General features: G+C 40.4%; 1 protein-coding gene and 1 long non-coding RNA gene across 2 annotated transcripts; one reads left to right on the top strand and one right to left on the bottom strand.

Moving 5' to 3' along the window:
* The first annotated feature begins 4,624 nt into the window (after positions 1-4,624).
* On the top strand, positions 4,625-5,590 carry LOC146695985 (uncharacterized). Its single transcript, XR_014923479.1, has 2 exons — positions 4,625-5,009; positions 5,554-5,590. It is a non-coding gene; the product is annotated as an uncharacterized LOC146695985 (long non-coding RNA).
* Positions 5,591-11,538: 5,948 nt separating this feature from the next.
* LOC146695986 (G2/M phase-specific E3 ubiquitin-protein ligase-like) lies at positions 11,539-17,798 on the bottom strand. The gene is made up of 3 exons (XM_085478484.1): positions 17,670-17,798; positions 17,292-17,506; positions 11,539-12,032 (listed from the first exon to the last, which is right to left on the bottom strand). Exons 1-3 carry the CDS (start codon positions 17,780-17,782, stop codon positions 11,797-11,799), a joined length of 564 nt encoding a protein of 187 aa, XP_085334610.1. The 5' UTR covers positions 17,783-17,798; the 3' UTR covers positions 11,539-11,796.
* Positions 17,799-17,808: the final 10 nt, after the last annotated feature.

Genomic DNA, 17,808 nt, shown 5'->3' on the forward strand with positions numbered 1-17,808 from the left:
TATTAAGCACAAATCCTATAAAAAGCAGAAATATTATATTAAGCACAAATCCTATATTAAGCACAAATCCTATGAAAAGCAGAAATCCTATATTAAGCACAAATCCTATAAAAAGCAGAAATACTATATTAAGCACAAATCCTATAAAAAGCAGAAATACTATATTAAGCACAAATCCTATAAAAAGCAGAAATATTATATTAAGCACAAATCCTATAAAAAGCAGAAATCCTATGAAAAGCAGAAATATTATATTAAGCACAAATCCTATAAAAAGCAGAAATCCTATATTAAGCACAAATCCTATAAAAAGCAGAAATATTATATTAAGCACAAATCCTATAAAAAGCAGAAATATTATATTAAGCACAAATCCTATAAAAAGCAGAAATACTATATTAAGCACAAATCATCCCATAAAAAGGCTCTCTCTTTCTCTGTCACACACACACACACACAGACACGGAGAGAGAAGTAAGTTTCTAGGTCAGCCTGGGAGCTGCTGAATTTGAATCCACCAATCAGAGAGCCTGTGTACTTTTTCCCGCCAAAACAGGTGCATGTACAGAGAGACACAGGATTTTTGCAGTCTATTTCTCATAGTGAGGACTCCCTTCAAACAAATGACTATAATTTCCTAACCGCAGGGGCTAGAGCGGTCATTCTTACACCATTTTGTTCAGAAGAGATGGGGGAATCTTCCACTGTTGACAATTTATCATTAAAATATGAATTATTAAAGATATTTGACTTCTAATGCACCATAACTGAGTAGAGCGAAGCAAAAACTGCCTTGACTTGCCCTCAAACAACGCTTTGTAACTCTAAATCTATTTGGAGTATCGATATCATTCTTTCACCGTAAGAGACAGCAGGCTTTGGTGAACAGTCATGGAAATTTTCAGGTCTCTGTGGAAATCCAACAAAAAGTTATGACGAGAGAAAAAAGTGGTTCATTTCCAGAGTTTGAAATCTGAAGAAATCTGAGCGAAGGACAAATTTCGTACCCTCAAACAAGTCCAACTCATTTCAGAACGGTAATAGGTGAGAAAGAAATTCTTGAATTGTGAGCGTCAGGAGTGTCTGAAGATATACTGGGACAAGCCTCATGTCTTAACTTTGCTTCGTTAAGGAGATATGACGATTCGAATATGCCTCTCTTAAAGCATCCACACAATAAACTAAAATGGGACTCAAATAAGATCAAATATTTAGGTGTCTATCTAACTAGTGAAATAAGTACACTATACGAGGCAAATTATGTAAAGATTAGTAATACAATCCAAAAAGATTTGATTAAATGGGCTCCGCTTGTCATGGACCTTAGCTCAAGAATAGAGGTAATAAAAATGAATGTCCTTCCCCGACTACTGTATCTGTTCACTTCATTGCCAGTCCATATACCAGATGCACAATTTGGTAGATGGGATAAATTAGTTAGTAGATTTATTTGGAAAGGGACAAAGCCAAGAATAAGATTTAAAATACTCCAATTAAGAAAAGAAAAAGGAGGAGTTGCCCTCCCGAATTTCAAGGAATATTTCTATGCAGCCCAGCTGAGATATATTGTTTACTGGTGTTCACCGGATTACACCTCAAAATGGAAGCATATGGAGATAAATTATTGCTTATCATGTCATCCACAAGCAAGATTGGGAGAAGAAACTATCCAGTCTACGAACACAAATCTTATTACTGAATTCACTATTAAACTCTGGTGGATTATAGTGAAGAAATATAGAATTATAGAAGACTGTAAATTGCTGATTTGGCCTGCATATTCTCGAAAATTCCAAAGTGGACAATGGGACAGTACATTTTTAAGATGGGTCAATAAAGGAATTACAGCAATGTGTACATTAATAGACGGGACAACATTCAAATCCTTCGAGAATCTACAGAGACAATTTGGACTGGATAAATCAGATTTATTTAGGTATTTTCAATTAAGACATTTTTACAATACAGAAATTAGGAAGAAGTTCTTGAGAGAAGGAAGCCATATAATAGAAATAATAAAAGGTGCATATAAAAATCCTCCATCAAGAATTTTATCGAAATTATATAATGGCCTGCAAAATTTGAATAGGAACCCATTTAATCAAATCTTTTTGGATTGTATTACTAATCTTTACATAATTTGCCTCGTATAGTGTACTTATTTCATCTACATTATATATCAAACAAAAGTGAGAATCGGAATTACATCTTGAGTTGTCAGAGGATGACTGGCTCACACAGCATAATTCCACTAGCTCTAGACGATGGAGAGAATATGGCTGGAAAAATGTGATTAGGTTCTTTATTACTCCTTATATCAAAAGCAAGCAGCTGAAAACACCCCAACAATGCTGGAGATTATGTGGAGACTGGGACGCCAATCATTCTCATGTGTTTTGGAAGTGTAAAAATATCAAACCTTACTGGGAAAGCATTGCGGTAACAATGACGAAAGTGCTGGGGTATGACGTGCTGTGTGAGGCACAAGTAATGTATTTTGGAATATGGGAAAATGTAAGAAAGGAGGACCATTACTTGTTTAAAATTATGTTGTTGTCAAGCAAAAAGGTAATAACAAAAAACTGGCTGAAAAGTGACCCTTTAAAATTGGAAGAATGGACTGATGTAATCGATGACATATATATAATGGAGAAAATGAGCTACACTTTGAGACTGAAATCTGACAAACACCGAAAACGGTGGACAAAATGGATAGTTTATAAGACTCACTCAGCCCCATAGGGCAGGGACCTCTCCTCGTTGTTGTTGTTGTTGTTGTTGGGTTTTTTTCCCTTTTCCCCTCTTCCACAGATTGGGTGTCCTTTATTTATTTTTTTGGTTTGTTTCTTTTGTGTTCTTTTTTTCGTGTTTTGGTTTGCATGTACTATAAAATTGGAAAAAGTACAAAATAAAAAGTTTAAAAAAAAGAGGAAATGATGCATGCAGTTTATCCTTTTTCCACCTCCGTTCTGCTCAACGACATTCCCTCTTAACAGCACGACTGCTCTCATTAAACCAAGGCTCAGGTTTAGCCTTAGGCTGCCTGGTTTTTAAAGGAGCCACAGAGTCCATGATTTTTTGACAGCAAGAATAAAACCAGGAATTTAGCTCTTCTGTATCAGAGGAGACAAAGTCAGAAGGGCCGCCGAGCAGAAAACTGCGCAGCAGTGGCGGGGTTAATAACCCGACAGCACCGAGTAGCAGCGCCAGATTTAACTGCGGTATATGTCAAACCAACGTTGAATAAGACAGGCATATGATCTGAGAGTGCACAGTCACAAATCTCCAAGTCAGTGACAGGCACACCATATGACAGAACAAGGTCCAATGTGTGTCCGTGCTCATGTGTAGGGCCACGTACGGACTGTACCAGGCTAAAAGAGTCAATAAGGCTTAAAAAGTCCTTTACCAGTGGCTTATCAGGACAACATACAGTACGTGTATATTAAAATCTCCAACAATACGAACTCTATCATAGTTGGGCATAATCCTAGCTAAAAAAAAATCAGAAAAGTCGTTTATGAAGTTCTTATTGTATTTCGGGGGGTGATAGATGACAGCTCAGAAAATCGGGTTTGTACGACTCACCTCAAACGAGGTAAGTTCAAAGCTGGAGAACGAACACTGCTTACATTTAAAATCCTTCTTGTAAACAGTCACTGTGCCTCCACCTCTGCCTGACGTCCGTGGCGAGTTAAAATAGCAACAATCCACAGGTAAAAGTTCAGATAGAACACTGGACTCACCAACACTCAGCCATGTCTCAGTCACACACAGAAAATCCAGATCACAGGAACTGAAGAAGTCCCGAAGAATAAAAGTTTTGTTTAAAAGTGATCTGGCGTTCACCAGGCCAATCCTAGCGGGAGCTGGAGTTGGCGCTCGGGGTTCAGGAGGTCCAGAAACCCGCCGCAGCGATCTCAGGTTCCAATAATGTTGACAGCGGAGTTTTAGCCTGGGAGGGCATGGGCAGCGAGGCTGTGACGACGTGACGACGACGTCACATGTGACGACTTGCCCCAAAGTTGATGAGACAACTTGCCCCAAACTGCACCGAGAATAGTGCCCGTTATGGCAAGACCTAGACCTAGACCTAGACCTACGAAACGCACGAAGTTTGCAACAGCACTCTGTGGTACTTTCTCATGCCTCACATTCTCAGTCTCTTCATTTAGTTCATTCAACTCCCTTTGAATGTTGTCCATCCATTAAGCCTTCTATTTTGCTCTATGAGAAGCTCTAAACGCTGAGCTATTCTCTCCATTGACTCACTTTGGAACTGCTGCAGGGCCATGTCTGAAAAGCACCAAGGAAAACTGTGTTAAAGCACCTCTATTTATGGACTCATGTGGCAGAGATGGTGACGTCGACCGTCACGTCACAGTCTCCCCTTTGAGAAGATCAAAGGATCAAAGAATAGCTCCGTGTCATTCCGCGCATGCTCAGATCATGCGTATTGAAATGAACGGGATATTTATTTATTCATTTTAAATACCTTGCTATATAACAAAGGCAACTGCGCACTCAAAGGACAAGGAGAGTTCAAAATAGGGCTGTTCGATATAACGACACATATGGATGACGAAATGAAAAAGTCTATCGCTTCATATTGCAGTGAGTGGATGAAGAGAGTGGATTGCAGAAGGACAGCAAAAAAAATTTTTTAAACATCTGTTTGACCTTCAGCCTGAAGACTAATACCTTGTTACTTATTCTGTTGAATAAGTGCTGGAGCCACAGTGAACCTTCTGTGTAGGTTACTGATTTTATTAAGCCAACAGTGGATTTGTGTGGTCTAATTTCAGTTTAGTGCTAACTGCATTAAAACATACAGTGCAATAAACAGCAGTGACAAAAAGCTCCAAATTCTTTAATTTCATTGTCACTTCACTGCAGGTGATTGCAGAAAAAGACTGACCCACACAAGTTCCTTTCATTTCTTTCCGATCTGATGTCTGTTCAGCTTCATATGATTTTGGACATGACTTTGCTGTCTTTGGACACATGATGTCATGGTCGGACGGTCCTTCCCGGGGCGACCTGCCTGTGTGTGTATGTGTGTGCTTCTCTCTCTCTCTCTCCTCCTCCACCCAGTGGCTGACACACCTGCACCTAATTTGCCACCCAGCTGTCACTGATCATCCTTCGTTGTGGGCTGAGGTATTTAACTGTGTGTCCGGATGGCAGTCGATGCTGGATTGTACTGGAAGCTTGGTAGTAAACAGTGTTTGTTACTTGTAACATAGCTTTAGCCGGCTACCCTTCTCACCTGTTGTTGTCGTCACTCGTTTGTAGGAGGAAGTGATACGGAGCAGAAGGTTGGAGAGAAGGAGCCCGCTGGATTAAGCTCTCGGAGGAGAAACACACTTGGATAATCACTTGGGAGACTCACCTGCACACCACTGGGAATTTGGAGATGATCACCGTTGAATTTTTGCACTTCGCTTTGTGTTTTGAGACTGTTTTTGAGCACTGTAAATAAACGCACTGTTTGCTTCGCATCCAGAGCTCCGCGACTGAGTCTGTATTTCCCCATTACCCGTGACACATGAGGTGTTTGCAATGTAAATAAAATTGTACATGCACAGTAGGTCACTTCCTCTTGTTCAACAATGGAGGCACATTCTAGACAGATGTGTGAAGTGTAGTAAATGTACCGTTGGTAGCTATACTCTGGGTTTTGTCCAACCTAAATGCTTTCACACTTGCTGCAGTAAAGTGAGTGTGTTAAAGGATTCTACACGTTCTTTGAAGATAAGTTGGAGCTGGACTAATGTCCAAGCACTTTCTCAGGAATCACAGACTTGCAGGTGTGTGGAATTGGGCTTCTGATAATTGCCGACCACAGAAAATGTGATAGTTTTATGGTTATAATAATACTATGTAATTGATTTTGGTTACACTTTATATTGTAACCAAGGCCTAATTACTGCTCCCATAGTATATTTAGCTTACTTTGTTTTTGTTTAGTTTTTTATTTTTAACAACAGTAGCACAAGACGAGGACATACAGTGGGGCAAAAAAGTATTTAGTCAGCCACCAATTGTGCAAGTTCCTCCACTTAAAATGATGACAGAGGTCAGTAATTTTCACCAGAGGTACACTTCAACTGTGAGAGACAGAATGTGAAAAAAAAATCCATGAATTCACATGGTAGGATTTGTAAAGAATTTATCCGTAAATCAGGGTGGAAAATAAGGACTTAGACTGAGGTCTGCCAGCTCTATTTTTACTAGAACTAATGGATGTTTTTATTACATTACTTGCATTAAAAAAAATTCTATTATTAATAAAACTGTTACCGCAGTTGTACCAAATATATTGACTGCACTGTTTACTTCTCAAGCACACCATCATACCTACAGTAGAATGGTTGACAAAAGAATGAAAGAACTGCAGTGGTAACGCCTGGTAAAGGTCCAGACCTCTCCTTGAAGGAGTAGTAACAGATCTAACAGTTTATGATAATAATAGTAATAACTGGATGATTGTTTACAAGTGCTGCAGCCTCTGCACTGATAAGGGTAACCCCACAGTGCCTGCATCTGCACTATACAACCTTACTGTCACGGTTCTGGGTCCGTTGGACCCAGTATTTTGAGTTTATTATGTTTTGGTTTATTTTTGCATTATGGATTGTTTTCTGATGTTCTGGTGCTTTGTTTATTATTATCATTATGGATCTATTTCTGTTATTCTTGGTGAGGGATCAGTTCTTAGGTTTTGGGTTCTCATGTGTATTGCAGTTTCTGTTCAGTGTCATGTCTGCATCTGGTTTAGTACTTCTTGTTTCCTGTCTTATTGTGAAAGTCTTTGTCTTATGTTAGTGTGTGTGCAGCCTAGCTCCCCCGTCTCGTTAGCCCTGATCTCCCCCAGCTGTGTCTCCCTTCTGTGGCCCATTCCCTCATTACTACCCTGTGTATTTAAGCCCTGTGTTTTCCCATGCTAGGTGTCGCGTCGTGCCATCAGATTATGCCTGTGTGTTTCGGTTCTCCATGTTCCATGTTCACTTCATGTTTTGCTTTCGTACCAGCAATAAAGCTGAGCTCTTTGAGTTTCAAGTTAGTGTCTGAGTCCTGCGTTTGGATCCTCCTCTCCGCCTGCCCGCACACAGAGCCCTGACACTTACAGTCTCATTAAAAATAATCATCACTGGCTCATAGTAAAGCTAGTTTCCAGAAACATTACCAAATGTGGCCACAAGATGGGACTCGTTTACAGGACGGCTGGAGCAATAAAGCACAACAGAATGATTGAGGTTGTCTGCAGCATTTGTTTTGCTGAAAAAAACCCTGCAAGATAAAATTAAGGTGGGCCGCTCTGCAGCTGTCACTATAGAAATGCTGTTTCATGAGTCTTTGTGCTAAATGTTCTGTTGGTTTCCCTTTACATTCAGGTTCTGTTTCCTTTTATTTCCATCTACACATACAAACATCCAAAAAATTCCCTTTGCTATGATCATGTGACATCAGGATCTTGATGCTGCATCTCTTTATTAAAATCCAACACCAGATCATTTCTGTTCACATTCTTCCTGAGCTCCATTTGAAAGCTCGACGATGTAAAGCAACTGGCCAACAATCCATAAGGAAAAACCTTCATCTTGTGTCTTTCTGCCTGGAGCTAAAAGACTGTATGTTATAGAGCTCTTCTCCCTGACTTCAGCTCTATGTCGCTCTGTCTGTATTGTGCTGAAGTCTTGAGAGGACATGATGACTCCATGTTTTTGAAGGGGGACCTCAGAAAGCCAAGAATATCCCCCTGAAGCTCCTGGTCTTAGCGACTAGGGGCTTTCTGGATCTCCACGAGTGCTTCTCACCACTGTAACCGAGTCAGCTGTTCTGGAGTGGAAGAAAGAGGAGAGACATGTGTGTTTGGGTTGGTGGCATCAATTTATTTACTTTTTATTTATTTTAACTAAAGACCAGAGATGGGCAGTAATGCGTTACTATAATCCGATTACTTTTTTCAAGTGACAAATAACGTAAGGGATTACTATCGCACACTATAATTAGATTACTGTTGCTTTCCCGTAAGCTGCCTTACTGCGTTACTAAATTGCCATGATTTTGTTTGTGAGAGTGTCATGAGACACCCTCTTCAATTCTTACCTCTGTACAGACACAGCCTGCTCAGTTTCAGCCATATGGAAGGTTTATTGGACAGGTCTTCACGGTGCAAATGAGGTGCAAATGACAATGACGAAAAAAGCAACTGGAAAAACATCCATACACTGCAAAAGATGGACGAATCCCCCATGATGTCACAAAGTTATTGCTCAAATCTAAGTTGTGTAATCTCCAGGTGAGCATTTTAAAGGCTGTGACTCTGGTGGCTTGACAGGAGAGGTATATTACGGTGGCTGGAAAGTGCAAATCGCAACAAATTAAAAAACTGCAACAAATTAAAAACCCGCAACAAATTACAAAACCCCACAACAAATTACAAAAACCCGTAACAAATTACAAAACCCCGTAACAAATTACAAAAACCCGCAACAAATTAAAAATCCTTGACGGAAAGGGATTGTCTGAAATACCGGAAGTGACACAACGATTAGGCTTACTCCATATTTGTAGCTCAGAAAAGTGATTTGGGATGTAAACAAACGTCGAGAAACGCACTCCTCACAGCGCTTCCTCATTACCCTGACTGTGCTCGCTGCACTACATAGAGAACCGGAAAATGTTTTGCCCGTTTTGTGGCGTTAGCTTCTGCCTCTTCACCCCTTTTTGTGCTTCCTGTGGACGGTCTCTGGAGCTTTTGCGGGACACAGACCAGGCCGAAGGATCAGACAAGCTACAGTACTGCATTAAATATTTCAACGAAGGTCACTCATATAGTGTTATCATGGACATGATGTTAACTTTGCATGGTGTAAAGACGAGTTTAAGGAGTCTTAAAAGTAAACTCAATAATGCTGGACTTTACCGAAGAAAACATTTTCACTCCAGAACAACAATCATTAACGCAATCAGAGCGGAGCTTCAAGGACCTGGGCGATTGTTTGGGTATCGAACAATGTGGCAGGTACTTAAACAAAAGCATCATCTTAAAGTGAAGAGGGATGATGTGATGAAAATACTCCGGGAGCTTAATCCTCATGGATGCCAGATGAGAACACGCAGAAGATTCATTAGGAGAACCTATCATTCGCTGGGACCCAACTACATGTGGCATGCTGATGGTTATGACAAGCTCAAACCATTCGGTTTGGCCATTTCAGGGTGCATTGATGGATTTTCACGCAAGGTTTTGTGGCTAGAATGTGGACCAACCAATAATAATCCAGTGGTCATAGCTTACTATTACTTGTCATGTGTTGGGAGCCTTGGTGTTGTACCGATGAGACTGAGAACTGATCGTGGGACAGAAAACGGCATTATGGCTGCAGTTCAGTGCGCACTACGTCACCATCATGATGACCACTTCAGCGGAGAGTCCAGTCACATGTTTGGTTCATCAACGAATAACCAGCGAATTGAGTCCTGGTGGTCCATATATCGAAAAGGAAGGTAAATATAACATTTAAGTTTGCCTGATATTTAAAGGTATAACAAATTTGAATGTTGTGCAAAAGTTGATTTATAGTCAGTCTGCCCCAGGGCAGCTGTGGCTACAACTGTAGCTGCCTCCACCAGTGTGTGAATGTGAGAGTGAATGAATAGTGGAATTGTAAAGCGCTTTGAGGGCCTCGAAAAGTGCTATATAAATGCAATCCATCATTATTATTATTATTATTATTTCAGTAATTCAACTTAAAAAGTAAAACCGATATTAAATACTCATTATTTGCCAAACTAGACATTTTTAGCCCATTTAGTAATTATGATGATTATGATTTTGAACTTAAGAAAACCCAACTTCAAAACCAGAATATTGTGAAAAGGTTAAATATTTTAAACTTAAAGTGCCACTCTACTATGAGCTAATTAATTCAAATCATCTGCAAAGGGTTCCTGAGCCTCTAAATGGTCTTTCTAATTTAGGACGACTCACAGGATGGACATGACTGCTGTCCTGACAGCTGTGGGGGAAAAAAACACATAATTGACACCCTCCATAAAGAACACCTTAAAAGACATTGGCTGTTCCCAGAGACTATCAAAGCACATTAATAGAAAGTTTTGTCCAATGTAAGTGTGGATGAAAGGGGTGTCACATAGTGTAGTGGCTAAGACCGCAAGGCTGCTACTGAAGCATCCTGGTCTTCCATAACACCTCAACAGATCCACAGACTGATTGCATCCATACCACGCTGCATGGAGGCAGTAATTTATGCAAAAAGGACCCAAACAAATAGAACAGGTTTTTCATAAGTTCTACGTCTTAATTATTAACATTATAACAAATACTTGAAATGCCTCACTTTGTATGTAATGAGTCAATATCGGTAATTTCACATTTAATTTGAATTACTAAAATAAATGAACTTTTGCACATTACTCAAATGTTTTCGATTTTTGCCTGTATGCAATCCCTTTCAATAGAAAACATTTAAACTGACTGGAGTCTATATATGATTCAGTTAAAATGAACTGTAAAGTGCCATGCGATGACATGTTGTGAAACGATGCCATGTAAACTAACTAAACTATTTCTAAACAATTTTTTTAAACAATTTCTGTAGGGCTCAGTTTTGGTTGGAGCTGTTTGCGGATCTTCGAGACGCTGGATACTTCAATGGAAGTCATGAGCATCAGTGTCTTTTGAGATTTTGCTTCACTGACATTGTTCAGAAGGATCTTGATGAATGTGTGAAGTTGTGGAACACTCATCGGATTCGTCCCTCAAGAACAGCTTCATGTCCAGGAGGCGTGCCAAATGAACTGTACTACCTACCCCACAGGTAATGGATAATAATGATCAAATAATTACTTTGTGTAAACATATATTAATGCAATTGTCTTCCATTGACCACAGATACGGCTCCAGGGACTGTGGATTCCTGATTCAACAATCTGAACTGGACACTTTTCTTGAGTCTAGGCTGTCAGTAGTTGTATGTGGGGACTCAAACATACAGGAGTATCTGAATTTTGTAATGGAGCAAAATCATTTTCAAAAGCCAGTCTGCTGGGAGTCTGCCACTGAACTCTACATGAAGTTATTAGAAATTGCAAATTTCTAAAAAAACAAAAAAAAACAAAAACCACCTTTTTTCTTTTTTTACCAAAACCTATAGCATATGCTGTATTTTTGTACTAGGCTACATGAGTTGGCTGAAGATGCCAAAAGTTTAAGTTAGTGTTTGTAAAAGCACATTCTTACTGCAATGTCTTGCTAATTGTGATCCTTGTTTAGCTGATGGAAGTTGAGATACAGTCCTGAAGATTTCGATAAATAATAAAATCAAATCTTGCACTGTATTGTGGGTTTATTACAACTTTTAAGAGTAGAACACGGTGCACTTTTAAATGCCTTTACTTTTAGCAGCACTGTCAAACATTTGAACAAATCAAGTCAAGCCATTGTATTTTAAATCCCCTTTGAACATATGTACCTACATTTTAGAATAAAAAAAAAAAAAAACACGCTCAAATACATAACTGATTTCTGGATAAGTCCTGTATCAAAAAACCTACAGAATTTACAATGTAATGCCAAGAAGAAGCAGCTGTAAGTGACTGGGTTATCTAATAAAATTACAATAAACCTGGTAAACCAAAATGGATTTGTGCTGTACCACTAGTATGTCCCACCTTCTCCTATTCATAACATATTTAAAAAAAAATCTTGACTTAAAAACTTGAGAAACAAATCAACAGCAGGTTTGAAATACAAGGCCAGACATCCTAGAAACATCCAAATCCTGGGGAGTTTTGAATTCCAAAATCCATGTTGGATTTAAACACAGAATATGAGGTTGTCATGGGTAGTTTCAATGAGTTTAAGCATGTATTTGCCATCGGGAATAAAGAGTCATCCAGGAACTGTAGGCTTGGTAGTGGATCTAATCCAGAAGGTGGCAGTGATGTTAGCCCAGTTGCAAACATCAGAACATCGCCCACCGACACAGCAGTTTGTGATTCTGCAAAGAATAAAAAATAAATTAAAAAAATTATATATGTATATGTGAATTCAACACATTGTCTTGTAATGAGTACTAAAAGAAATACTGGTACAGTGGGGCAAAAAAGTATTTAGTCATTGTGCAAGTTCCCCCACCTAAAATGATGACAGAGGTCAGTAATTTGCACCAGAGGTACACTTCAACTGTGAGAGACAGAATGTGAAAAAAAAAAATCCATGAATTCACATGGTAGGATTTGTAAAGAATTTATTCGTAAATCAGGGTGGAAAATAAGTATTTGGTCAATAACAAAAATACAACTCAATACTTTGTAACATAACCTTTGTTGGCAATAACAGAGGTCAAACATTTACTATAGGTCTTTACCAGGTTTGCACACACAGTAGCTGGTATTTTGGCCCATTCCTCCATGCAGATCTTCTCGAGAGCAGTGATGTTTTGGGGCTGTCGCCGAGCAACACGGACTTTCAACTCCCGCCACAGATTTTCTATGGGGTTGAGGTCTGGAGACTGGCTAGGCCACTCCAGGACTTTCAAATGCTTCTTATGGAGCCACTCCTTTGTTGCCCGGGCGTTGTGTTTTGGATCATTGTCATGTTGGAAGACCCAGCCTCGTTTCATCTTCAAAGTTCTCACTGATGGAAGGAGGTTTTGGCTCAAAATCTCACGATACATGGCCCCATTCATTCTGTCCTTAACACGGATCAGTCGTCCTGTCCCCTTGGCAGAAAAACAGCCCCATAGCATGATGTTTCCACCCCCATGCTTCACAGTAGGTATGGTGTTCTTGGGATGCAACTCAGTATTCTTCGTCCTCCAAACACGACGAGTTGAGTTTATACCAAAAAGTTCTACTTTGGTTTCATCTGACCACATGACATTCTCCCAATCCTCTGCTGTATCATCCATGTGCTCTCGGGCAAACTTCAGACGGGCCTGGACATGCACTGGCTTCAGCAGCGGAACACGTCTGGCACTGCGGGATTTGATTCCCTGTCGTTGTAGTGTGTTACTGATGGTGACCTTTGTTACTTTGGTCCCAGCTCTCTGCAGGTCATTCACCAGGTCCCCCCGTGTGGTTCTGGGATCTTTGCTCACCGTTCTCATGATCATTTTGACCCCACGGGATGAGATCTTGCGTGGAGCCCCAGATCGAGGGAGATTATCAGTGGTCTTGTATGTCTTCCATTTTCTGATGATTGCTCCCACAGTTGATTTTTTCACACCAAGCTGCTTGCCTATTGTAGATTCACTCTTCTCAGTCTGGTGCAGGTCTACAATACTTTTCCTGGTGTCCTTCGAAAGCTCTTTGGTCTTGGCCATGGCGGAGTTTGGAGTCTGACTGTTTGAGGCTGTGGACAGGTGTCTTTTATACAGATGATGAGTTCAAACAGGTGCCATTCATACAGGTAACGAGTGGGGGACAGAAAAGCTTCTTACAGAAGACGTTACAGGTCTGTGAGAGCCAGAGATTTTCCATGTTTGAGGTGACCAAATACTTATTTTCCACCCTGATTTACGGATAAATTCTTTACAAATCCTACCATGTGAATTCATGGATTTTTTTTTCACATTCTGTCTCTCACAGTTGAAGTGTACCTCTGGTGAAAATTACTGACCTCTGTCATCATTTTAGGTGGAGGAACTTGCACAATTGGTGGCTGACTAAATACTTTTTTGCCCCACTGTATGTCCTCGTCTTGTGCTACTGTTGCTACTGTTACAATACAGACAGAGCGACATAGAGCTGAAGTCAGGGAGAAGAGCTCTATAACATACAGTCTTTTAGCTCCAGGCAGAAAGACACAAGATGAAGGTTTTTCCTTATGGATTGTTGGCCAGTTGCTTTACATCGTCGAGCTTTCAAATGGAGCTCAGGAAGAATGTGAACAGAAATGATCTGGTGTTGGATTTTAATAAAGAGATGCAGCATCAAGATCCTGATGTCACATGATCATAGCAAAGGGAATTTTTTGGATGTTTGTATGTGTAGATGGAAATAAAAGGAAACAGAACCTGAATGTAAAGGGAAACCAACAGAACATTTAGCACAAAGACTCATGAAACAGCATTTCTATAGTGACAGCTGCAGAGCGGCCCACCTTAATTTTATCTTGCAGGGTTTTTTTCAGCAAAACAAATGCTGCAGACAACCTCAATCATTCTGTTGTGCTTTATTGCTCCAGCCGTCCTGTAAACGAGTCCCATCTTGTGGCCACATTTGGTAATGTTTCTGGAAACTAGCTTTACTATGAGCCAGTGATGATTATTTTTAATGAGACTGTAAGTGTCAGGGCTCTGTGTGCGGGCAGGCGGAGAGGAGGATCCAAACGCAGGACTCAGACACTAACTTGAAACTCAAAGAGCTCAGCTTTATTGCTGGTACGAAAGCAAAACATGAAGTGAACATGGAATATGGAGAACCGAAACACACAGGCATAATCTGATGGCACGACGCGACACCTAGCATGGGAAAACACAGGGCTTAAATACACAGGGTAGTAATGAGGGAATGGGCCACAGAAGGGAGACACAGCTGGGGGAGATCAGGGCTAACGAGACGGGGGAGCTAGGCTGCACACACACTAACATAAGACAAAGACTTTCACAATAAGACAGGAAACAAGAAGTACTAAACCAGATGCAGACATGACACTGAACAGAAACTGCAATACACATGAGAACCCAAAACCTAAGAACTGATCCCTCACCAAGAATAACAGAAATAGATCCATAATGATAATAATAAACAAAGCACCAGAACATCAGAAAACAATCCATAATGCAAAAATAAACCAAAACATAATAAACTCAAAATACTGGGTCCAACGGACCCAGAACCGTGACAGTAAGGTTGTATAGTGCAGATGCAGGCACTGTGGGGTTACCCTTATCAGTGCAGAGGCTGCAGCACTTGTAAACAATCATCCAGTTATTACTATTATTATCATAAACTGTTAGATCTGTTACTACTCCTTCAAGGAGAGGTCTGGACCTTTACCAGGCGTTACCACTGCAGTTCTTTCATTCTTTTGTCAACCATTCTACTGTAGGTATGATGGTGTGCTTGAGAAGTAAACAGTGCAGTCAATATATTTGGTACAACTGCGGTAACAGTTTTATTAATAATAGAATTTTTTTTAATGCAAGTAATGTAATAAAAACATCCATTAGTTCTAGTAAAAATAGAGCTGGCAGACCTCACTCTAAGGACAATAAAGATGGTGTCAAACTTTGGAAATCACCAACCACCTTACTCAGACTAATATTGTTGATTTGAACACTGCCACCTTAAGCTTCCCTTTCAACTTCTCGGGGTTGTTATTTATCTTTTCAGATCCTTCCAGCAAATGTCTTCTTCTATTATTAATACTGGCACCTAATTACATCATCTAATTAAATTCTGTAATTACACACAGATCTATTTATGTGTATCAGTATTTCTGTATGAGTGCATGGGTACGTGTATATATAGATAACACTATGCATGAATATACATATATTAGTATAGGTATGTGAGCAAAATTGCATCCACATTTGCATCTGTGTAGATGAACATATCAGGCTCATCACAGTTGAGATTTCAATTCTATTTTTCTCCCATCCAGGACAAGCTGTTTATAGCTTTTCCTGTTACCCTTGTACAGTGGGGCAAAAAAGTATTTAGTCAGCCACCGATTGTGCAAGTTCCCCCACTTAAAATGATGACAGAGGTCAGTAATTTGCACCAGAGGTACACTTCAACTGTGAGAGACAGAATGTGAAAAATAAATCCATGAATCCACATGGTAGGATTTGTAAAGAATTTATTCGTAAATCAGGGTGGAAAATAAGTATTTGGTCAATAACAAAAATACAACTCAATACTTTGTAACATAACCTTTGTTGGCAATAACAGAGGTCAAACGTTTACTATAGGTCTTTACCAGGTTTGCACACACAGTAGCTGGTATTTTGGCCCATTCCTCCATGCAGATCTTCTCGAGAGCAGTGATGTTTTGGGGCTGTCGCCGAGCAACACGGACTTTCAACTCCCGCCACAGATTTTCTATGGGGTTGAGGTCTGGAGACTGGCTAGGCCACTCCAGGACTTTCAAATGCTTCTTATGGAGCCACTCCTTTGTTGCCCGGGCGTTGTGTTTTGGATCATTGTCATGTTGGAAGACCCAGCCTCGTTTCATCTTCAAAGTTCTCACTGATGGAAGGAGGTTTTGGCTCAAAATCTCACGATACATGGCCCCATTCATTCTGTCCTTAACACGGATCAGTCGTCCTGTCCCCTTGGCAGAAAAACAGCCCCATAGCATGATGTTTCCACCCCCATGCTTCACAGTAGGTATGGTGTTCTTGGGATGCAACTCAGTATTCTTCTTCCTCCAAACACGACGAGTTGAGTTTATACCAAAAAGTTCTACTTTGGTTTCATCTGACCACATGACATTGTCCCAATCCTCTGCTGTATCATCCATGTGCTCTCGGGCAAACTTCAGACGGGCCTGGACATGCACTGGCTTCAGCAGCGGAACACGTCTGGCACTGCGGGATTTGATTCCCTGCCGTTGTAGTGTGTTACTGATGGTGACCTTTGTTACTTTGGTCCCAGCTCTCTGCAGGTCATTCACCAGGTCCCCCCGTGTGGTTCTGGGATCTTTGCTCACCGTTCTCATGATCATTTTGACCCCACGGGATGAGATCTTGCGTGGAGCCCCAGATCGAGGGAGATTATCAGTGGTCTTGTATGTCTTCCATTTTCTGATGATTGCTCCCACAGTTGATTTTTTCACACCAAGCTGCTTGCCTATTGTAGATTCACTCTTCTCAGTCTGGTGCAGGTCTACAATACTTTTCCTGGTGTCCTTCGAAAGCTCTTTGGTCTTGGCCATGGCGGAGTTTGGAGTCTGACTGTTTGAGGCTGTGGACAGGTGTCTTTTATACAGATGATGAGTCCAAACAGGTGCCATTCATACAGGTAACGAGTGGGGGACAGAAAAGCTTCTTACAGAAGACGTTACAGGTCTGTGAGAGCCAGAGATTTTCCTTGTTTGAGGTGACCAAATACTTATTTTCCACCCTGATTTACGGATAAATTCTTTACAAATCCTACCATGTGAATTCATGGATTTTTTTTTCACATTCTGTCTCTCACAGTTGAAGTGTACCTCTGGTGCAAATTACTGACCTCTGTCATCATTTTTTGGTGGAGGAACTTGCACAATCGGTGGCTTACTAAATACTTTTTTGCCCCACTGTATAAACCTTCACAGTCAAGCAGATAGTTGGACCAGTAGCCCACAGTTTGACTTTCCAGATGTCTCCTGTTACTTCCAGATGGGCTGAAGTCAGGTTTGAAAAGTCTCTCAAGTTCAAGAGCTGTGAGTTTCTTTTCCATGTGACACAGGACCGGGGAAAGCAAAGTAGGGTGTTGCTGGAGCGCACTCAGGAAATTAAGTGCTGAAAGACCCTCTTTAAATCTAAAGAATGAGGAGAACTTTTTGTCATTTACCAGTTACATGCACAAACTATGGACACACTTTGAACTTTGGAAACCTTGGAGAATGTAAAACATTTCAGTTGGAAATTATAGAATTATTGTTATGACGGTGTTGTGCATAGTCTCTTCTATAATAGTCTCACCTGTCAATTACAGAGTTTCGAGCAATTATATACCACCGGAGATAGTCAGACACAATGTCTTTCTTTTCCTCAACTGTGGAAACATGCCTTAGACAACCAGCCACCTGTAGCATAGTACTGTGTTTTATGACAGTGGACA

This window comes from Copadichromis virginalis, linkage group LG13 (assembly GCF_057382275.1).
Source record: "Copadichromis virginalis isolate Kocher_CV1m ecotype Utaka linkage group LG13, C_Virginalis_male_GT1.1, whole genome shotgun sequence".
In the NCBI taxonomy this organism is placed as follows: Eukaryota; Metazoa; Chordata; class Actinopteri; order Cichliformes; family Cichlidae; genus Copadichromis; species Copadichromis virginalis.